The 22,886-nt window shown below is 47.1% G+C and overlaps 1 protein-coding gene across 1 annotated transcript; it reads left to right on the forward strand.

Moving 5' to 3' along the window:
- The first annotated feature begins 755 nt into the window (after window positions 1–755).
- On the forward strand, window positions 756–22,357 carry LOC136592639 (phospholipid scramblase 3-like). The gene is made up of 3 exons (XM_066588624.1): window positions 756–945; window positions 3,219–3,347; window positions 21,997–22,357. The coding sequence occupies exons 1-3, from the start codon at window positions 865–867 to the stop codon at window positions 22,054–22,056; spliced, it is 270 nt and encodes an 89-aa protein (XP_066444721.1). The 5' UTR covers window positions 756–864; the 3' UTR covers window positions 22,057–22,357.
- Window positions 22,358–22,886: the final 529 nt, after the last annotated feature.

The following is a 22,886-nucleotide window of genomic DNA, read 5'->3' on the forward strand; positions in this document are numbered from 1 at the left end:
GGGGTATGTGTGTGGGGTCTCCTGTGGGGTATGTGTGTGGGGTCTCCTGTACTGTACAGACCCCTTAGGCCGGGTTCACACAGGGCAGATTTGTCGCGGTTTTGCTGCGGTTTTTCCGTTGCGGTTTTGACGCAGAAGAACTGCTTCTGCGGCAAAACCGCTTCATAGGTTAATTATGGCTTGCGGATTTTGCTGCGAATTTTCCCGCAGTGCTTTTTTACTTTTGTCGCGGTTTTGCTGTGGTTTTGGCTGCGTCCATAGAGGTCTATGGACAAAAAAGCGCTGCGGAAAAGACCGTAGAATGGACATGCTGCATCTTTTAAAACCGCGACGCAGTTTTATTTCTGCACTGCGGCTGTGCGGAAAAAATCCGCCCCGTGAGAACAGCTTTTTGGCAAATCTCATTTGTGCTGCATTGCACTGCAAACGCTGCGGTTTTGCCGCAGTGCGGATATGCAACGGCAATCCACGGCAAAACCGCGGCAAATCCGCCCTGTGTGACCCCAGCCTTATATAGCACCGCAGAGACCCCTTTCTAGACGTTTCCAGCACATTCGTATTGAGCATGCTCAGTAAAGTCCATCGAATACAATGCTTCCTATTAACTTCTATTGTTTCTGCCTGTATTGGTGCTCCCCCTAGTGACGAACTTGAATATTACATTATGTCCATTGTAAGAGGTGCCGCTGTCCACAACAGTAGGATGGACCCTGAGCAATGTGCGCAGTAATACATATCTACCACCATGTATGTAACCCGCAGGCGGGGGTCTTCCTCTTCTAGATACAAGTGCTTTGTCCCCGGGGGTCTCCCATCGGATTTGTCAAATTGCACTGGAACAACCTCGTCACCCACCTGCAAGTGATGGATGCCTCCAGGGAGGTGACTCTGCTCATCCTGGGGCCCAGCTTCCAGAATAATATTTTTGGCAGCTCCACCTTTGAGGTAAATCAAATAATATTCATTGTATTCCCCGCCCCCTGCAGGGCGATGCAGAAGTGAACTATGAGCTAGCCCCTCCCCCTGCAGGGCGATGCAGAAGTGAACTATGAGCTAGCCCCTCCCCCTGCAGGGCGATGCAGAAGTGAACTATGAGCTAGCCCCTCCCCCTGCAGGGCGATGCAGAAGTGAACTATGAGCTAGCCCCTCCCCCTGCAGGGCGATGCAGAAGTGAACTATGAGCTAGCCCCTCCCCCTGCAGGGTGATGTAGAAGGGATCTATGAGCCAGCCCCGCCCCCTGCATGGTGATATAGAAGGGATCTATGAGCCAGCCCCGCCCCCTGCAGGGTGATACAGAAGGGATCTATGAGCCAGCCCCGCCCCCTGCATGGTGATATAGAAGGGATCTATGAGCCAGCCCCGCCCCCTGCAGGGTGATACAGAAGGGATTTATGAGCCCCACCCCCTGCAGGGCAATGCAGAAGTGAACTATGAGCTAGCCCCTCCCCCTGCAGGGTGATGTAGAAGGGACTAAGAGCCAGCCCCGCCCCCTGCAGGGTGATACAGAAGGGACCCATGAGCCCCGCCCCCTGCAGGGCGATGCAGAAGGGAACTATGAGCTAACCCCACCCCCTGCAGGGTGATGTAGAAGGGATCTGTGAGCCAGCCCCGTCCCCTGCAGGGTGATACAGAAGCGATCTGTGAGCCCCATACCCTTCAGGCTGATGCAGAGGGATCTATGAGCCCCACTCCCTGCAGGGTGATGCAGAAGCGATCTGTGAGCCCCATACCCTTCAGGCTGATGCAGAGGGATCTATGAGCCCCACTCCCTGCAGGGTGATGCAGAAGTGAACTATTAGCTAGTCCCTCCCCCTGCAGGGTGATGCAGAAGGGATCTATGAGCCCCACTCCCTGCAGGGTGATGCAGAAGCGATCTGTGAGCCCCACCCCCTGCAGGGTGATGCAGAAGGGATCTATGAGCCCCACCCCCTGCAGGGTGATGCAGAAGTGAACTATTAGCTAGTCCCTCCCACTGCAGGGTGATGCAGAAGGGATCTATGAGCCCCACTCCCTGCAGGGTGATGCAGAACTGATCTGTGAGCCCCACCCCCTGCAGAGTGATACAGAAGGGATCTATGAGCCCCATACCCTTCAGGCTGATGCAGAGGGATCTATGAGCCCCACTCCCTGCAGGGTGATGCAGAAGTGAACTATTAGCTAGTCCCTCCCCCTGCAGGGTGATGCAGAAGGGATCTATGAGCCCCACTCCCTGCAGGGTGATGCAGAAGCGATCTGTGAGCCCCACCCCCTGCAGGGTGATGCAGAAGGCATCTATGAGCCCCACCCCCTGCAGGGTGATGCAGAAGTGAACTATTAGCTAGTCCCTCCCCCTGCAGGGTGATGCAGAAGGGATCTATGAGCCCCACTCCCTGCAGGGTGATGCAGAAGTGATCTGTGAGCCCCACCCCCTGCAGAGTGATACAGAAGGGATCTATGAGCCCCATACCCTACAGGACGATGCAGAATTAATCTATGAGCCCCACCCACTGCAGGGTGATGCAGAAGGGATCTATGAGCTAGCCCCGCCCCCTGCAGGGTGATGCAGAAGCGATCTATGAGCCCCACCCCCTACAGAGTGAAGCAGAAGAAATCTATGAGCCCCACCCCCTGCAGGGTGAAGCAGAAGAAATCTATGAGCCCCACCCCCTGCAGGGTGATGCAGAAGGGATCTATGAGCCCCACCCCCTGCAGGGCAATGTCGAAGGGATCTATGAGCCCCACCCCCAGCAGGGTGATGCAGAAGGGATCTATAAGCCCCACCCCCAGCAGGGTGATGCAGAAGGGATCTATGAGCCCCATCCCCTGCAGGATGACACAGAAGGGATCCATGAGCTGGCTCCTCCCCTGCAGGATGATGCAGAAGGGATCTATGAGCCCCACCCCCTGCAGGGTGATGCAGAAGGGATCTATGAGCCCCATCCCCTGCAGGATGACACAGAAGGGATCCATGAGCTGGCTCCTCCCCTGCAGGATGATGCAGAAGGGATCTATGAACCCCAACCCCTGCAGGGTGATGTCGAAGGGATCTATAAGCCCCACCCCCTGCAGGGTGATGCAGAAGGGATCTATGAGCCCCATCCCCTGCAGGGTGATGCAGAAGGGATCTATGAGCCCCATCCCCTGCAGGATGACACAGAAGGGATCTATGAGCTGGCCCCTCCCCTTTTCAGGTAAGCTGGCTCAGGTGAGACATGCCATCTCTGCCTCTCTGTCTCAGGTGAAGTCTCGGGATGAGCAGCACGTTGTGGGGATGATCAGGACGGACAGCGATCAGCTTCTGGTCACCTTCCCATTGGACCTGGAGGTGACGGTGAAGGCCATGCTGCTGGGCGCTGCCCTGTACCTGGTGAGTCCTGGGATGGGGCAGGGTCTGCCAACCCTTATCATAGGGGGGCTGTAACCAGGCCCGCGCCCACTGCAGACAGGGGCACCTGGGGGCACACTGGCATCACCCGCGTGCAGGGAGAGGCGGAGAAGATGGGGGCATTCAGAGATGTCAAAAGGCAGGAGCATAGGGGAAAAGTGTGGGGGTCTCAGGTATAACAGTGTGGGGGTCTCAGGTATCAGTGTGGGGGTCTCAGGTATAAGAGTGGAGGGTCTCAGTTATATGTTTAGGGGCATCAGGTATTAGTGTGGGGGTCTCAGTTATATGTTTAGGCCCATCAGGTATTAGTGTGAGGGTCTCAGTTATATGTTTAGGCCCATCAGGTATCAGTGTGGGGGTCTCAGTTATATGTTTAGGCCCATCAGGTATCAGTGTGGGGGTCTCAGTTATATGTTTAGGGGCATCAGGTATCAGTGTGAGGGTCTCAGTTATATGTTTAGGCCCATCAGGTATTAGTGTGGGGGTCTCAGTTATATGTTTAGGCTCATCAGGTATCAGTGTGGGGGTCTCAGTTATATGTTTAGGCCCATCAGGTATTAGTGTGGGGGTCTCAGTTATATGTTTAGGCTCATCAGGTATTAGTGTGGGGGTCTCAGTTATATGTTTAGGCTCCTCAGGTATCAGTGTGGGGGTCTCAGTTATATGTTTAGGCCCATCAGGTATCAGTGTGGGGGTCTCAGTTATATGTTTAGGGACATCAGGTATCAGTGTGGGGGTCTCAGTTATATGTTTAGGCTCATCAGGTATCAGTGTGGGGGTCTCAGTTATATGTTTAGGCCCATCAGGTATTAGTGTGGGGGTCTCAGTTATATGTTTAGGCTCATCAGGTATTAGTGTGGGGGTCTCAGTTATATGTTTAGGCCCATCAGGTATCAGTGTGGGGGTCTCAGTTATATGTTTAGGCTCATCAGGTATCAGTGTGGGGGTCTCAGTTATATGTTTAGGCCCATCAGGTATCAGTGTGGGGGTCTCAGTTATATGTTTAGGCTCATCAGGTATCAGTGTGGGGGTCTCAGTTATATGTTTAGGGCCATCAGGTATCAGTGTGGGGGTCTCAGTTATATGTTTAGGGGCATCAGGTATTAGTGTGGGGGTCTCAGTTATATGTTTAGGCCCATCAGGTATTAGTGTGAGGGTCTCAGTTATATGTTTAGGCCCATCAGGTATCAGTGTGGGGGTCTCAGTTATATGTTTAGGCCCATCAGGTATCAGTGTGGGGGTCTCAGTTATATGTTTAGGGGCATCAGGTATCAGTGTGGGGGTCTCAGTTATATGTTTAGGCCCATCAGGTATTAGTGTGGGGGTCTCAGTTATATGTTTAGGCTCATCAGGTATCAGTGTGGGGGTCTCAGTTATATGTTTAGGCCCATCAGGTATCAGTGTGGGGGTCTCAGTTATATGTTTAGGCTCATCAGGTATCAGTGTGGGGGTCTCAGTTATATGTTTAGGCCCATCAGGTATTAGTGTGGGGGTCTCAGTTATATGTTTAGGCTCATCAGGTATCAGTGTGGGGGTCTCAGTTATATGTTTAGGGACATCAGGTATCAGTGTGGGGGTCTCAGTTATATGTTTAGGCTCATCAGGTATCAGTGTGGGGGTCTCAGTTATATGTTTAGGCCCATCAGGTATTAGTGTGGGGGTCTCAGTTATATGTTTAGGCTCATCAGGTATTAGTGTGGGGGTCTCAGTTATATGTTTAGGCCCATCAGGTATCAGTGTGGGGGTCTCAGTTATATGTTTAGGCCCATCAGGTATCAGTGTGGGGGTCTCAGTTGTATGTTTAGGCCCATCAGGTATTAGTGTGGGGGTCTCAGTTATATGTTTAGGCTCATCAGGTATCAGTGTGGGGGTCTCAGTTATATGTTTAGGCCCATCAGGTATCAGTGTGGGGGTCTCAGTTATATGTTTAGGCTCATCAGGTATCAGTGTGGGGGTCTCAGTTATATGTTTAGGGCCATCAGGTATTAGTGTGGGGGTCTCAGTTATATGTTTAGGCCCATCAGGTATCAGTGTGGGGGTCTCAGTTATATGTTTAGGCTCATCAGGTATCAGTGTGGGGGTCTCAGTTATATGTTTAGGCCCATCAGGTATCAGTGTGGGGGTCTCAGTTATATGTTTAGGCCCATCAGGTATTAGTGTGGGGGTCTCAGTTATATGTTTAGGCCCATCAGGTATCAGTGTGGGGGTCTCAGTTATATGTTTAGGCTCATCAGGTATCAGTGTGGGGGTCTCAGTTATATGTTTAGGGCCATCAGGTATCAGTGTGGGGGTCTCAGTTATATGTTTAGGCCCATCAGGTATCAGTGTGGGGGTCTCAGTTATATGTTTAGGCTCATCAGGTATCAGTGTGGGGGTCTCAGTTATATGTTTAGGCCCATCAGGTATCAGTGTGGGGGTCTCAGTTATATGTTTAGGCCCATCAGGTATTAGTGTGGGGGTCTCAGTTATATGTTTAGGCCCATCAGGTATCAGTGTGGGGGTCTCAGTTATATGTTTAGGCCCATCAGGTATCAGTGTGGGGGTCTCAGTTATATGTTTAGGCCCATCAGGTATTAGTGTGGGGGTCTCAGTTATATGTTTAGGCTCATCAGGTATCAGTGTGGGGGTCTCAGTTATATGTTTAGGCTCATCAGGTATTAGTGTGGGGGTCTCAGTTATATGTTTAGGCTCATCAGGTATCAGTGTGGGGGTCTCAGTTATATGTTTAGGCTCATCAGGTATTAGTGTGGGGGTCTCAGTTATATGTTTAGGCTCATCAGGTATCAGTGTGGGGGTCTCAGTTATATGTTTAGGCTCATCAGGTATCAGTGTGGGGGTCTCAGTTATATGTTTAGGCTCATCAGGTATCAGTGTGGGGGTCTCAGTTATATGTTTAGGCCCATCAGGTATCAGTGTGGGGATCTCAGTTATATGTTTAGGCTCATCAGGTATCAGTGTGGGGGTCTCAGTTATATGTTTAGGCTCATCAGGTATCAGTGTGGGGGTCTCAGTTATATGTTTAGGCCCATCAGGTATCAGTGTGGGGGTCTCAGTTATATGTTTAGGCTCATCAGGTATCAGTGTGGGGGTCTCAGTTATATGTTTAGGCCCATCAGGTATCAGTGTGGGGGTCTCAGTTATATGTTTAGGCCCATCAGGTATCAGTGTGGGGGTCTCAGTTATATGTTTAGGCTCATCAGGTATCAGTGTGGGGGTCTCAGTTATATGTTTAGGGACATCAGGTATTAGTGTGGGGGTCTCAGTTATATGTTTAGGGACATCAGGTATTAGTGTGGGGGTCTCAGTTATATGTTTAGGCCCATCAGGTATCAGTGTGGGGGTCTCAGTTATATGTTTAGGCTCATCAGGTATTAGTGTGGGGGTCTCAGTTATATGTTTAGGGACATCAGGTATTAGTGTGGGGGTCTCAGTTATATGTTTAGGCTCATCAGGTATCAGTGTGGGGGTCTCAGTTATATGTTTAGGCTCATCAGGTATTAGTGTGGGGGTCTCAGTTATATGTTTAGGCCCATCAGGTATCAGTGTGGGGGTCTCAGTTATATGTTTAGGCTCATCAGGTATCAGTGTGGGGGTCTCAGTTATATGTTTAGGCCCATCAGGTATCAGTGTGGGGGTCTCAGTTATATGTTTAGGCTCCTCAGGTATCAGTGTGGGGGTCTCAGTTATATGTTTAGGCCCATCAGCTATCAGTGTGGGGGTCTCAGTTATATGTTTAGGCTCCTCAGGTATTAGTGTGGGGGTCTCAGTTATATGTTTAGGCCCATCAGCTATCAGTGTGGGGGTCTCAGTTATATGTTTAGGCTCCTCAGGTATTAGTGTGGGGGTCTCAGTTATATGTTTAGGCTCATCAGGTATCAGTGTGGGGGTCTCAGTTATATGTTTAGGCCCATCAGGTATTAGTGTGGGGGTCTCAGTTATATGTTTAGGCCCATCAGGTATCAGTGTGGGGGTCTCAGTTATATGTTTAGGCCCATCAGGTATTAGTGTGGGGGTCTCAGTTATATGTTTAGGCCCATCAGGTATCAGTGTGGGGGTCTCAGTTATATGTTTAGGCCCATCAGGTATTAGTGTGGGGGTCTCAGTTATATGTTTAGGCTCATCAGGTATCAGTGTGGGGGTCTCAGTTATATGTTTAGGCCCATCAGGTATCAGTGTGGGGGTCTCAGTTATATGTTTAGGCTCATCAGGTATTAGTGTGGGGGTCTCAGTTATATGTTTAGGCCCATCAGGTATCAGTGTGGGGGTCTCAGTTATATGTTTAGGCTCATCAGGTATCAGTGTGGGGGTCTCAGTTATATGTTTAGGCTCATCAGGTATCAGTGTGGGGGTCTCAGTTATATGTTTAGGCTCCTCAGGTATTAGTGTGGGGGTCTCAGTTATATGTTTAGGCTCATCAGGTATCAGTGTGGGGGTCTCAGTTATATGTTTAGGCTCCTCAGGTATTAGTGTGGGGGTCTCAGTTATATGTTTAGGCCCATCAGGTATCAGTGTGGGGGTCTCAGTTATATGTTTAGGCTCCTCAGGTATTAGTGTGGGGGTCTCAGTTATATGTTTAGGCCCATCAGCTATCAGTGTGGGGGTCTCAGTTATATGTTTAGGCCCATCAGGTATCAGTGTGGGGGTCTCAGTTATATGTTTAGGCTCATCAGGTATCAGTGTGGGGGTCTCAGTTATATGTTTAGGCTCCTCAGGTATCAGTGTGGGGGTCTCAGTTATATGTTTAGGCTCATCAGGTATCAGTGTGGGGGTCTCAGTTATATGTTTAGGCCCATCAGGTATCAGTGTGGGGGTCTCAGTTATATGTTTAGGCCCATCAGGTATTAGTGTGGGGGTCTCAGTTATATGTTTAGGCCCATCAGGTATTAGTGTGGGGGTCTCAGTTATATGTTTAGGCTCCTCAGGTATTAGTGTGGGGGTCTCAGTTATATGTTTAGGCCCATCAGGTATTAGTGTGGGGGTCTCAGTTATATGTTTAGGCCCATCAGGTATCAGTGTGGGGGTCTCAGTTATATGTTTAGGCTCATCAGGTATCAGTGTGGGGGTCTCAGTTATATGTTTAGGCCCATCAGGTATTAGTGTGGGGGTCTCAGTTATATGTTTAGGCCCATCAGGTATTAGTGTGGGGGTCTCAGTTATATGTTTAGGCCCATCAGGTATCAGTGTGGGGGTCTCAGTTATATGTTTAGGCTCCTCAGGTATCAGTGTGGGGGTCTCAGTTATATGTTTAGGCCCATCAGGTATTAGTGTGGGGGTCTCAGTTATATGTTTAGGCCCATCAGGTATTAGTGTGGGGGTCTCAGTTATATGTTTAGGCTCATCAGGTATTAGTGTGGGGGTCTCAGTTATATGTTTAGGCTCATCAGGTATTAGTGTGGGGGTCTCAGTTATATGTTTAGGCCCATCAGGTATTAGTGTGGGGGTCTCAGTTATATGTTTAGGCCCATCAGCTATCAGTGTGGAGGGTCTCAGTTATATGTTTAGGCCCATCAGGTATCAGTGTGGGGGTCTCAGTTATATGTTTAGGCTCATCAGGTATTAGTGTGGGGGTCTCAGTTATATGTTTAGGCCCATCAGGTATCAGTGTGGGGGTCTCAGTTATATGTTTAGGCCCATCAGGTATTAGTGTGGGGGTCTCAGTTATATGTTTAGGCCCATCAGGTATTAGTGTGGGGGTCTCAGTTATATGTTTAGGCCCATCAGGTATCAGTGTGGGGGTCTCAGTTATATGTTTAGGCTCATCAGGTATCAGTGTGGGGGTCTCAGTTATATGTTTAGGCCCATCAGGTATTAGTGTGGGGGTCTCAGTTATATGTTTAGGCTCATCAGGTATTAGTGTGGGGGTCTCAGTTATATGTATAGGCCCATCAGGTATCAGTGTGGGGGTCTCAGTTATATGTTTAGGCCCATCAGCTATCAGTGTGGGGGTCTCAGTTATATGTTTAGGCTCCTCAGGTATTAGTGTGGGGGTCTCAGTTATATGTTTAGGCTCATCAGGTATCAGTGTGGGGGTCTCAGTTATATGTTTAGGCCCATCAGGTATTAGTGTGGGGGTCTCAGTTATATGTTTAGGCCCATCAGGTATCAGTGTGGGGGTCTCAGTTATATGTTTAGGCTCATCAGGTATCAGTGTGGGGGTCTCAGTTATATGTTTAGGCCCATCAGGTATTAGTGTGGGGGTCTCAGTTATATGTTTAGGCCCATCAGGTATTAGTGTGGGGGTCTCAGTTATATGTTTAGGCTCATCAGGTATCAGTGTGGGGGTCTCAGTTATATGTTTAGGGCCATCAGGTATCAGTGTGGGGGTCTCAGTTATATGTTTAGGCTCATCAGGTATTAGTGTGGGGGTCTCAGTTATATGTTTAGGCCCATCAGGTATTAGTGTGGGGGTCTCAGTTATATGTTTAGGCCCATCAGGTATCAGTGTGGGGGTCTCAGTTATATGTTTAGGCCCATCAGGTATCAGTGTGGGGGTCTCAGTTATATGTTTAGGCTCATCAGGTATCAGTGTGGGGGTCTCAGTTATATGTTTAGGCTCATCAGGTATCAGTGTGGGGGTCTCAGTTATATGTTTAGGCCCATCAGGTATTAGTGTGGGGGTCTCAGTTATATGTTTAGGCCCATCAGGTATTAGTGTGGGGGTCTCAGTTATATGTTTAGGCTCATCAGGTATCAGTGTGGGGGTCTCAGTTATATGTTTAGGGCCATCAGGTATCAGTGTGGGGGTCTCAGTTATATGTTTAGGCTCATCAGGTATCAGTGTGGGGGTCTCAGTTATATGTTTAGGCTCATCAGGTATCAGTGTGGGGGTCTCAGTTATATGTTTAGGCCCATCAGGTATCAGTGTGGAGGGTCTCAGTTATATGTTTAGGCCCATCAGGTATCAGTGTGGGGGTCTCAGTTATATGTTTAGGCTCCTCAGGTATTAGTGTGGGGGTCTCAGTTATATGTTTAGGCCCATCAGGTATCAGTGTGGGGGTCTCAGGTATAAGAGTGGAGGGTCTCAGTTATATGTTTAGGGGCATCAGGTATCAGTGTGAGGGTCTCAGTTATATGTTTAGGCCCATCAGGTATCAGTGTGGGGGTCTCAGTTATATGTTTAGGCCCATCAGGTATAACAGTGTGGGGGTCTCAGTTATATGTTTAGGCTCCTCAGGTATTAGTGTGGGGGTCTCAGTTATATGTTTAGGCCCATCAGGTATCAGTGTGAGGGTCTCAGTTATATGTTTAGGCCCATCAGGTATCAGTGTGGGGGTCTCAGTTATATGTTTAGGCCCATCAGGTATCAGTGTGGGGGTCTCAGTTATATGTTTAGGCCCATCAGGTATCAGTGTGGGGGTCTCAGTTATATGTTTAGGCCCATCAGGTATCAGTGTGGGGGTCTCAGTTATATGTTTAGGCCCATCAGGTATTAGTGTGGGGGTCTCAGTTATATGTTTAGGCCCATCAGGTATCAGTGTGTGGGTCTCAGTTATAGGTTTAGGCTCCTCAGGTATTAGTGTGGGGGTCTCAGTTATATGTTTAGGCTCATCAGGTATCAGTGTGGGGGTCTCAGTTATATGTTTAGGCCCATCAGGTATTAGTGTGGGGGTCTCAGTTATATGTTTAGGCCCATCAGGTATCAGTGTGGGGGTCTCAGTTATATGTTTAGGGGCATCAGGTATCAGTGTGGGGGTCTCAGTTATATGTTTAGGCCCATCAGGTATTAGTGTGGGGGTCTCAGTTATATGTTTAGGCCCATCAGGTATTAGTGTGGGGGTCTCAGTTATATGTTTAGGCCCATCAGGTATTAGTGTGGGGGTCTCAGTTATATGTTTAGGCCCATCAGGTATTAGTGTGGGGGTCTCAGTTATATGTTTAGGCTCATCAGGTATCAGTGTGGGGGTCTCAGTTATATGTTTAGGCTCATCAGGTATTAGTGTGGGGGTCTCAGTTATATGTTTAGGCCCATCAGGTATTAGTGTGGGGGTCTCAGTTATATGTTTAGGCTCATCAGGTATCAGTGTGGGGGTCTCAGTTATATGTTTAGGCCCATCAGGTATCAGTGTGGGGGTCTCAGTTATATGTTTAGGCCCATCAGGTATCAGTGTGGGGGTCTCAGTTATATGTTTAGGCCCATCAGGTATTAGTGTGGGGGTCTCAGTTATATGTTTAGGCCCATCAGGTATCAGTGTGGGGGTCTCAGTTATATGTTTAGGCTCATCAGGTATCAGTGTGGGGGTCTCAGTTATATGTTTAGGCCCATCAGGTATCAGTGTGGGGGTCTCAGTTATATGTTTAGGGGCATCAGGTATTAGTGTGGGGGTCTCAGTTATATGTTTAGGCTCATCAGGTATCAGTGTGGGGGTCTCAGTTATATGTTTAGGCTCATCAGGTATTAGTGTGGGGGTCTCAGTTATATGTTTAGGCTCATCAGGTATTAGTGTGGGGGTCTCAGTTATATGTTTAGGCTCATCAGGTATTAGTGTGGGGGTCTCAGTTATATGTTTAGGGGCATCAGGTATTAGTGTGGGGGTCTCAGTTATATGTTTAGGCCCATCAGGTATCAGTGTGGGGGTCTCAGTTATATGTTTAGGCTCATCAGGTATCAGTGTGGGGGTCTCAGTTATATGTTTAGGCTCATCAGGTATTAGTGTGGGGGTCTCAGGTATAACAGTGTGGGGGTCTCAGGTATAACAGTGTGGGGGTCTCAGGTATAACAGTGTGGGGGTCTCAGTTATATGTTTAGGCCCATCAGGTATCAGTGTGGGGGTCTCAGTTATATGTTTAGGCCCATCAGGTATTAGTGTGGGGGTCTCAGTTATATGTTTAGGCTCATCAGGTATCAGTGTGGGGGTCTCAGTTATATGTTTAGGCCCATCAGGTATTAGTGTGGGGGTCTCAGTTATATGTTTAGGCTCATCAGGTATCAGTGTGGGGCTCTCAGTTATATGTTTAGGCTCATCAGGTATCAGTGTGGGGGTCTCAGTTATATGTTTAGGCTCATCAGGTATTAGTGTGGGGGTCTCAGTTATATGTTTAGGCCCATCAGGTATCAGTGTGGGGGTCTCAGTTATATGTTTAGGCTCATCAGGTATTAGTGTGGGGGTCTCAGTTATATGTTTAGGCTCATCAGGTATCAGTGTGGGGGTCTCAGTTATATGTTTAGGGGCATCAGGTATCAGTGTGGGGGTCTCAGTTATATGTTTAGGCTCATCAGGTATTAGTGTGGGGGTCTCAGTTATATGTTTAGGCCCATCAGGTATTAGTGTGGGGGTCTCAGTTATATGTTTAGGGGCATCAGGTATTAGTGTGGGGGTCTCAGTTATATGTTTAGGCTCATCAGGTATTAGTGTGGGGGTCTCAGTTATATGTTTAGGCCCATCAGGTATCAGTGTGGGGGTCTCAGTTATATGTTTAGGCTCATCAGGTATTAGTGTGGGGGTCTCAGTTATATGTTTAGGGGCATCAGGTATTAGTGTGGGGGTCTCAGTTATATGTTTAGGCTCCTCAGGTATTAGTGTGGGGGTCTCAGTTATATGTTTAGGCCCATCAGGTATCAGTGTGGGGGTCTCAGTTATATGTTTAGGCCCATCAGGTATCAGTGTGGGGGTCTCAGTTATATGTTTAGGCTCCTCAGGTATCAGTGTGGGGGTCTCAGTTATATGTTTAGGCTCCTCAGGTATCAGTGTGGGGGTCTCAGTTATATGTTTAGGCCCATCAGGTATTAGTGTGGGGGTCTCAGTTATATGTTTAGGGACATCAGGTATCAGTGTGGGGGTCTCAGTTATATGTTTAGGCCCATCAGGTATCAGTGTGGGGGTCTCAGTTATATGTTTAGGGCATCAGGTATTAGTGTGGGGGTCTCAGTTATATGTTTAGGCCCATCAGGTATTAGTGTGGGGGTCTCAGTTATATGTTTAGGCCCATCAGGTATCAGTGTGGGGGTCTCAGTTATATGTTTAGGCCCATCAGGTATCAGTGTGGGGGTCTCAGTTATATGTTTAGGCTCATCAGGTATCAGTGTGGGGGTCTCAGTTATATGTTTAGGCCCATCAGGTATCAGTGTGGGGGTCTCAGTTATATGTTTAGGCTCATCAGGTATCAGTGTGGGGGTCTCAGTTATATGTTTAGGCCCATCAGGTATTAGTGTGGGGGTCTCAGTTATATGTTTAGGCTCATCAGGTATCAGGTGTGGGGGTCTCAGTTATATGTTTAGGCCCATCAGGTATCAGTGTGGGGGTCTCAGTTATATGTTTAGGCCCATCAGGTATCAGTGTGGGGGTCTCAGTTATATGTTTAGGCCCATCAGGTATCAGTGTGGGGGTCTCAGTTATATGTTTAGGCCCATCAGGTATCAGTGTGGGGTCTCAGTTATATGTTTAGGCTCATCAGGTATCAGTTGTGGGGGTCTCAGTTATATGTTTAGGCTCATCAGGTATCAGTGTGGGGGTCTCAGTTATATGTTTAGGCCCATCAGGTATAGTGTGGGGGTCTCAGTTATATGTTTAGGCCCATCAGGTATCAGTGTGGGGGTCTCAGTTATATGTTTAGGCTCATCAGGTATTAGTGTGGGGGTCTCAGTTATATGTTTAGGCCATCAGGTATCAGTGTGGGGGTCTCAGTTATATGTTTAGGGGCATCAGGTATCAGTGTGGGGGTCTCAGTTATATGTTTAGGCTCATCAGGTATTAGTGTGGGGGTCTCAGTTATATGTTTAGGCCCATCAGGTATCAGTGTGGGGGTCTCAGTTATATGTTTAGGCTCATCAGGTATCAGTGTGGGGCTCTCAGTTATAGGTTTAGGCCCATCAGGTATCAGTGTGGGGGTCTCAGTTATATGTTTAGGCCCATCAGGTATTAGTGTGGGGGTCTCAGTTATATGTTTAGGCTCATCAGGTATCAGTGTGGGGGTCTCAGTTATATGTTTAGGCCCATCAGGTATCAGTGTGGGGGTCTCAGTTATATGTTTAGGCTCATCAGGTATTAGTGTGGGGGTCTCAGTTATATGTTTAGGGCCATCAGGTATTAGTGTGGGGGTCTCAGTTGTATGTTTAGGCCCATCAGGTATTAGTGTGGGGGTCTCAGTTATATGTTTAGGCCCATCAGGTATCAGTGTGGGGGTCTCAGTTATATGTTTAGGCTCATCAGGTATTAGTGTGGGGGTCTCAGTTATATGTTTAGGCTCATCAGGTATCAGTGTGGGGGTCTCAGTTATATGTTTAGGCCCATCAGGTATCAGTGTGGGGGTCTCAGTTATATGTTTAGGCCCATCAGGTATCAGTGTGGGGGTCTCAGTTATATGTTTAGGCTCATCAGGTATTAGTGTGGGGGTCTCAGTTATATGTTTAGGCCCATCAGGTATCAGTGTGGGGGTCTCAGTTATATGTTTAGGCCCATCAGGTATCAGTGTGGGGGTCTCAGTTATATGTTTAGGCCCATCAGGTATCAGTGTGGGGGTCTCAGTTATATGTTTAGGCTCATCAGGTATCAGTGTGGGGGTCTCAGTTATATGTTTAGGCTCATCAGGTATCAGTGTGGGGGTCTCAGTTATATGTTTAGGCCCATCAGGTATCAGTGTGGGGGTCTCAGTTATATGTTTAGGCCCATCAGGTATCAGTGTGGGGGTCTCAGTTATATGTTTAGGCCCATCAGGTATCAGTGTGGGGGTCTCAGTTATATGTTTAGGCTCATCAGGTATTAGTGTGGGGGTCTCAGTTATATGTTTAGGCCCATCAGGTATCAGTGTGGGGGTCTCAGTTATATGTTTAGGGGCCATCAGGTATTAGTGTGGGGGTCTCAGTTGTATGTTTAGGCCCATCAGGTATCAGTGTGGGGGTCTCAGTTATATGTTTAGGGGCCATCAGGTATTAGTGTGGGGGTCTCAGTTATATGTTTAGGCTCATCAGGTATTAGTGTGGGGGTCTCAGTTATATGTTTAGGCCCATCAGGTATCAGTGTGGGGGTCTCAGTTATATGTTTAGGCCCATCAGGTATCAGTGTGGGGGTCTCAGTTATATGTTTAGGCTCATCAGGTATCAGTGTGGGGGTCTCAGTTATATGTTTAAGCTCATCAGGTATCAGTGTGGGGGTCTCAGTTATATGTTTAGGCCCATCAGGTATTAGTGTGGGGGTCTCAGTTATATGTTTAGGCTCATCAGGTATTAGTGTGGGGGTCTCAGTTATATGTTTAGGCTCATCAGGTATCAGTGTGGGGGTCTCAGTTATATGTTTAGGGGCCATCAGGTATTAGTGTGGGGGTCTCAGTTATATGTTTAGGGGCCATCAGGTATTAGTGTGGGGGTCTCAGTTGTATGTTTAGGCCCATCAGGTATTAGTGTGGGGGTCTCAGTTATATGTTTAGGCCCATCAGGTATCAGTGTGGGGGTCTCAGTTATATGTTTAGGCCCATCAGGTATCAGTGTGGGGGTCTCAGTTATATGTTTAGGCTCATCAGGTATTAGTGTGGGGGTCTCAGTTATATGTTTAGGCTCATCAGGTATTAGTGTGGGGGTCTCAGTTATATGTTTAGGCTCATCAGGTATTAGTGTGGGGGTCTCAGTTATATGTTTAGGCCCATCAGGTATTAGTGTGGGGGTCTCAGTTATATGTTTAGGCCCATCAGGTATTAGTGTGGGGGTCTCAGTTATATGTTTAGGCTCATCAGGTATTAGTGTGGGGGTCTCAGTTATATGTTTAGGCTCATCAGGTATTAGTGTGGGGGTCTCAGTTATATGTTTAGGCTCCTCAGGTATCAGTGTGGGGGTCTCAGTTATATGTTTAGGCCCATCAGGTATCAGTGTGGGGGTCTCAGTTATATGTTTAGGCCCATCAGGTATTAGTGTGGGGGTCTCAGTTATATGTTTAGGCCCATCAGGTATCAGTGTGGGGGTCTCAGTTATATGTTTAGGCCCATCAGGTATCAGTGTGGGGGTCTCAGTTATATGTTTAGGCTCATCAGGTATTAGTGTGGGGGTCTCAGTTATATGTTTAGGCTCATCAGGTATCAGTGTGGGGGTCTCAGTTATATGTTTAGGCCCATCAGGTATCAGTGTGGGGGTCTCAGTTATATGTTTAGGCTCATCAGGTATTAGTGTGGGGGTCTCAGTTATATGTTTAGGCCCATCAGGTATCAGTGTGGGGGTCTCAGTTATATGTTTAGGCTCATCAGGTATCAGTGTGGGGGTCTCAGTTATATGTTTAGGCCCATCAGGTATCAGTGTGGGGGTCTCAGTTATATGTTTAGGCTCATCAGGTATCAGTGTGGGGGTCTCAGTTATATGTTTAGGGCCATCAGGTATTAGTGTGGGGGTCTCAGTTATATGTTTAGGCCCATCAGGTATCAGTGTGGGGGTCTCAGTTATATGTTTAGGCTCATCAGGTATCAGTGTGGGGGTCTCAGTTATATGTTTAGGCTCATCAGGTATCAGTGTGGGGGTCTCAGTTATATGTTTAGGCTCATCAGGTATCAGTGTGGGGGTCTCAGTTATATGTTTAGGCCCATCAGGTATTAGTGTGGGGGTCTCAGTTATATGTTTAGGCCCATCAGGTATTAGTGTGGGGGTCTCAGTTATATGTTTAGGCCCATCAGGTATTAGTGTGGGGGTCTCAGTTATATGTTTAGGCTCATCAGGTATTAGTGTGGGGGTCTCAGTTATATGTTTAGGCCCATCAGGTATCAGTGTGGGGGTCTCAGTTATATGTTTAGGCCCATCAGGTATCAGTGTGGGGGTCTCAGTTATATGTTTAGGCTCATCAGGTATTAGTGTGGGGGTCTCAGTTATATGTTTAGGCCCATCAGGTATTAGTGTGGGGGTCTCAGTTATATGTTTAGGCCCATCAGGTATCAGTGTGGGGGTCTCAGTTATATGTTTAGGCTCATCAGGTATCAGTGTGGGGGTCTCAGTTATATGTTTAGGCTCCTCAGGTATCAGTGTGGGGGTCTCAGTTATATGTTTAGGCCCATCAGGTATCAGTGTGGGGGTCTCAGTTATATGTTTAGGCTCATCAGGTATCAGTGTGGGGGTCTCAGTTATATGTTTAGGCTCCTCAGGTATTAGTGTGGGGGTCTCAGTTATATGTTTAGGCCCATCAGGTATTAGTGTGGGGGTCTCAGTTATATGTTTAGGCTCATCAGGTATCAGTGTGGGGGTCTCAGTTATATGTTTAGGCCCATCAGGTATTAGTGTGGGGGTCTCAGTTATATGTTTAGGCCCATCAGGTATTAGTGTGGGGGTCTCAGTTATATGTTTAGGCCCATCAGGTATTAGTGTGGGGGTCTCAGTTATATGTTTAGGCCCATCAGGTATTAGTGTGGGGGTCTCAGTTATATGTTTAGGCCCATCAGGTATCAGTGTGGGGGTCTCAGTTATATGTTTAGGCTCATCAGGTATCAGTGTGGGGGTCTCAGTTATATGTTTAGGCCCATCAGGTATCAGTGTGGGGGTCTCAGTTATATGTTTAGGCTCATCAGGTATTAGTGTGGGGGTCTCAGTTATATGTTTAGGCCCATCAGGTATCAGTGTGGGGGTCTCAGTTATATGTTTAGGCCCATCAGGTATTAGTGTGGGGGTCTCAGTTATATGTTTAGGCCCATCAGGTATCAGTGTGGGGGTCTCAGTTATATGTTTAGGCCCATCAGGTATCAGTGTGGGGGTCTCAGTTATATGTTTAGGCCCATCAGGTATCAGTGTGGGGGTCTCAGTTATATGTTTAGGCTCATCAGGTATCAGTGTGGGGGTCTCAGTTATATGTTTAGGCTCATCAGGTATCAGTGTGGGGGTCTCAGTTATATGTTTAGGCCCATCAGGTATCAGTGTGGGGGTCTCAGTTATATGTTTAGGCCCATCAGGTATCAGTGTGGGGGTCTCAGTTATATGTTTAGGCCCATCAGGTATTAGTGTGGGGGTCTCAGTTATATGTTTAGGCCCATCAGGTATCAGTGTGGGGGTCTCAGTTATATGTTTAGGCTCATCAGGTATCAGTGTGGGGTTTATCAGTTATATGTTTAGGCTCATCAGGTATTAGTGTGGGGGTCTCAGTTATATGTTTAGGCTCATCAGGTATCAGTGTGGGGGTCTCAGTTATATGTTTAGGCTCATCAGGTATCAGTGTGGGGGTCTCAGTTATATGTTTAGGCCCATCAGGTATTAGTGTGGGGGTCTCAGTTATATGTTTAGGCCCATCAGGTATCAGTGTGGGAGTCTCAGTTATATGTTTAGGCTCATCAGGTATCAGTGTGGGGGTCTCAGTTATATGTTTAGGCCCATCAGGTATTAGTGTGGGGGTCTCAGTTATATGTTTAGGCCCATCAGGTATTAGTGTGGGGGTCTCAGTTATATGTTTAGGGACATCAGGTATTAGTGTGGGGGTCTCAGTTATATGTTTAGGCCCATCAGGTATCAGTGTGGGGTCTCAGTTATATGTTTAGGCCCATCAGGTATTAGTGTGGGGGTCTCAGTTATATGTTTAGGCCCATCAGGTATTAGTGTGGGGGTCTCAGTTATATGTTTAGGGACATCAGGTATCAGTGTGGGGGTCTCAGTTATATGTTTAGGGGCATCAGGTATCAGTGTGGGAGTCTCAGTTATATGTTTAGGCCCATCAGGTATCAGTGTGGGGGTCTCAGTTATATGTTTAGGCTCATCAGGTATCAGTGTGGGGGTCTCAGTTATATGTTTAGGCCCATCAGGTATTAGTGTGGGGGTCTCAGTTGTATGTTTAGGCTCATCAGGTATTAGTGTGGGGGTCTCAGTTATATGTTTAGGGGCATCAGGTATTAGTGTGGGGGTCTCAGTTATATGTTTAGGCTCATCAGGTATCAGTGTGGGGGTCTCAGTTATATGTTTAGGCTCATCAGGTATCAGTGTGGGGGTCTCAGTTATATGTTTAGGCCCATCAGGTATTAGTGTGGGGGTCTCAGTTATATGTTTAGGGCATCAGGTATCAGTGTGGGGGTCTCAGTTATAGGTTTAGGGACATCAGGTATTAGTGTGGGGGTCTCAGTTATATGTTTAGGCCCATCAGGTATCAGTGTGGGGGTCTCAGTTATATGTTTAGGGGCATCAGGTATTAGTATGGGGGTCTCATTTATATGTTTAGGGACATCAGGTTTTAGTATGGGGGTCTCAGTTATATGTTTAGGGGCATCAGCTATCAGTGTTGGGGTCTTAGTTATGTTTAGGGTGGCAGGTGTTAGTATGGGGGTCTCAGTTATATGTTTAGGGGTATCAGATACTCTCTCTCCCTCTCCCCTAGTGTTAGCTATCCCTCCTAGCTTTGTGTCATCAGCAGATTTGATCAGTTTCCCACAATTCCCTCCTCCAGATCATTTATAACAATGTTGACCAACACAGGGCCCAGGACAGAGCCTTGTAGTTCCCACTTGATACATTCTTCCACTTGGATGTGCAGCCATTTATGACCACTCTTGGAGTACGATCACTCAGCCAGTTGTGAATCCACCTAACAGTTGTCTTGTCAGTCCCAGATTTGGTCATTTCATCAATAAGTATGGTATGAGATACTTTGTCAAATGCTTTACTAAAGCCAAGATATACTATATCCACCGCATTTCCCTGATCAGCCCAGTCAGTGATACTATCATAGAAGAAAATTAGATTAGTCTGGCATGACTTGTTTGTTACAAACCCATGCTGGCTCTGGTTAATTACTCCATTCTCATCCAAGTACTTGCATACATGCTGTTTAATAATTTGTAAAAGATCTTTCCCGGTATAGAAGTCAGGCTCACAGGACTGTAGTTTCCTGGATCCACCTTCTTCCTTTTTTTGAAGATAGGGACAACATTTGCCCTTCTCAAATCTTCTGGGACTTCTCCTGTTCTCCAGAAATTTTCACAGATTATGGCGAGTGGTTCAGCAATTACCTCCGCTGCTTCCTTTAGTATCCTAGGCTGTAATTCATCTGGACCTGGAGACTTGAAGTCATGTAAGTTAGCTATATGTTCCCTCACCATCTCTCTGCTTACAGATAGCCTGCATTCTTTTATTCCCCCAATAGCACAGGGAAGATCAGTTGATGTTCCATCTACTTTCTGAGAGAAAACAGATACAAAATAGGAATTTAACAGTCCGTCATTCTCAGCATCATTCTTATCCAATTCACCATTTTCATCCTGTAAGCATCCAATTGCATCTTTGACTTTTCTTTTGCTTTTGACCCCAAATCCTTTTTTATTGCTTTTGGCCTCTGTTACAAGCCTCCATTCATTATTAGCTTTACCTTCTCTGACACTTGTCCTACAGTTTCTGCAGACCCCATTATATTCTTCTTTAGATATTCTTCCTCTTCCCATTTGATAAACATATTTTTCCTCCTCTTTAACATGTGTACAAGTTCTGTGTTCATCCATCCGGGTCTCTTTAGATGCTTCCCATTCTTCCTTCTTTTAGGGATTGGTAACGATTGTGCTTTGAGAATCCCATTCCACAATATTTCCCAACCTTCTTGGACATTTCTGTCCTTAAGAACATCCAGCCATTGGATTCTTCCTCTCCTCTTCTCAGGTCTTCCTCCCCTTGTTATCCAACCTCCAAGGATATCATGATCACTGCCCCATAAGGTCCCAGCCACCCTTACTTCCTCCCTGTTGGTAAGAATTAGGTCCAAGATAGCAGACCCCCTTGTTTTCTCTACTACCCTCTGGAAGATAAAGTTGTCACCAAGAGTGGATAAGAATCTGTTGGATCCATTACTTTTACCTGAGAGATTCCCAACAAATGTCTGGATGGGTAAAATCTCCCATGATCACTATGTTGGGCTTCTCTGAGAGCTTGGCCATCTGATGTAGAAAGAGTCCCTCCATATCCTCTGTTTGTCCAGGCGGCCTATAGTAAATGCCTACAATGGTGTCCTTTCTGTTGTTCTCTCCTTGTATTCTTACCCAAACAGTTCCTACAGAACTCCCAGCTCTGAAGCTTGAATCTCTGTGGAGATGAAGGTTCTCCCCTTTATTAGGTCTGTTTCTTATAAATACATTGTACCCTACAAGCCTTGTATCCAATCATGTGTATCATCCCACCAAGTGTCCGTGATGCCGAAGACATCATATTTCTCTTCCTGTGTTCGGAGCTCCAATTCTCAATGTTTGTTTCCCAGCTCTGTGCATTTGTGTAGGAACATGTTAGTTTGTGATCGGGGTCTCTTGCTCCTCTACTTTCCTTCTGAATTGTCTGTCCTTGGTCTTTCTTCCCACTTCTAATAACAAGGTTCTCAGATGTCTTAATTAGCTGTATATTTTCACTTTTCCCTTCCCTTCCCATATTGTTCTAGTGTAAAGCTCTCCTAATGGGTGAAGCAAGGCGCCCACCAAATATATGCTTACCTGTTTTTTTTCTTCTTCATCGTCTTCCTCCTTGTTCATCCTCCTTCTCGTCTTTCTTTCTTCTTCTTCTTCCTCCTCCTCTTCTTCCTCCTCCTCTTCTTCCTCCTCCACCATCTCCCCCCTCCTGTTCTTCATCACCTTCTCCTTGTTCCTCCCCCTTCTCTTCCTTTTTTCTTCTTCCTCCTCCTCCACCACCTCTCTCCTCCTCTTCCTCATCATCTTCCTCCTTCTTCTTTCTCCATCTCTGCAGTTTCTCTTTATAATAACTGACTTTCTCTTCTGCTTGCAGGGAGATCTAATTAAAGAGAAGAGGAGGAATCTGCAGATGCAAGCGCAAAGCAACTCCTAAATGTCACATGACTGATGCGCCTGCAGCCTATCTCTCTATTAGTATTCCACTACATCCATCTGACAGCACCTCCACATGCGCTAGTGCTGACCTTGAAGCAGAGCATCACACCCAGGATTCTCAGGACACTACTGCTCATAGTAAATCCTCCCTCTGCAGAGCATTGCATCTAGTGTTCTCCATGTAAGAACAGCCCACAATCGTAAGGGCTTCGCGGCGGCAGTGCTGGGGTCTAATAGAGCGCATTGTTCTGGATGTGTTAAATATAGTCAATAAATGCCGTATCTTCCGGCTGATGTCTCCTTCTGTCTGTCTGAAATGACTGGATACATCACATGAGAATGTGTGCACTACAAGTGTCAGGGAAATTTCTGCGTACAGCACCAATCAGGCCCACCCCAATGCCCCGCTGCCGGCGGTAAAGAAGAGACACCACACACGGAGGTCTGGTATAGTTCCTCACACGGGGACATGACTGCGCCCTTTATTACAGATTACATGGGATCTTATACCCTTTGGTCTCATCACTAGGAATGGGTGATGGGCTCATTGGCTCAAATTCACCGCATAACCATATATGTGAAGTCCGGATTTCCGGCTGAGGCACTGATGATTATATACGTAGTTGAACAGTCGTTATCTAGATACGGCGCTTCTGGGAAAACAGCCAAGCACACGGCCTTCGTGTCCGATTCTTCTTTGCTGTGTTTAAAATACATTTTATCTTCGCCTTGTAAGGCCTTTGGAATATCTGATGTAAGGCGACATATAAGTTTTTTCTCATTTGGAATTGAATAGAACTTGCATACAGGTATAAAGCATAAAAAACA

This window comes from Eleutherodactylus coqui, unplaced genomic scaffold (genome assembly GCF_035609145.1).
Source record: "Eleutherodactylus coqui strain aEleCoq1 unplaced genomic scaffold, aEleCoq1.hap1 HAP1_SCAFFOLD_135, whole genome shotgun sequence".
Classification (NCBI taxonomy): Eukaryota; Metazoa; Chordata; class Amphibia; order Anura; family Eleutherodactylidae; genus Eleutherodactylus; species Eleutherodactylus coqui.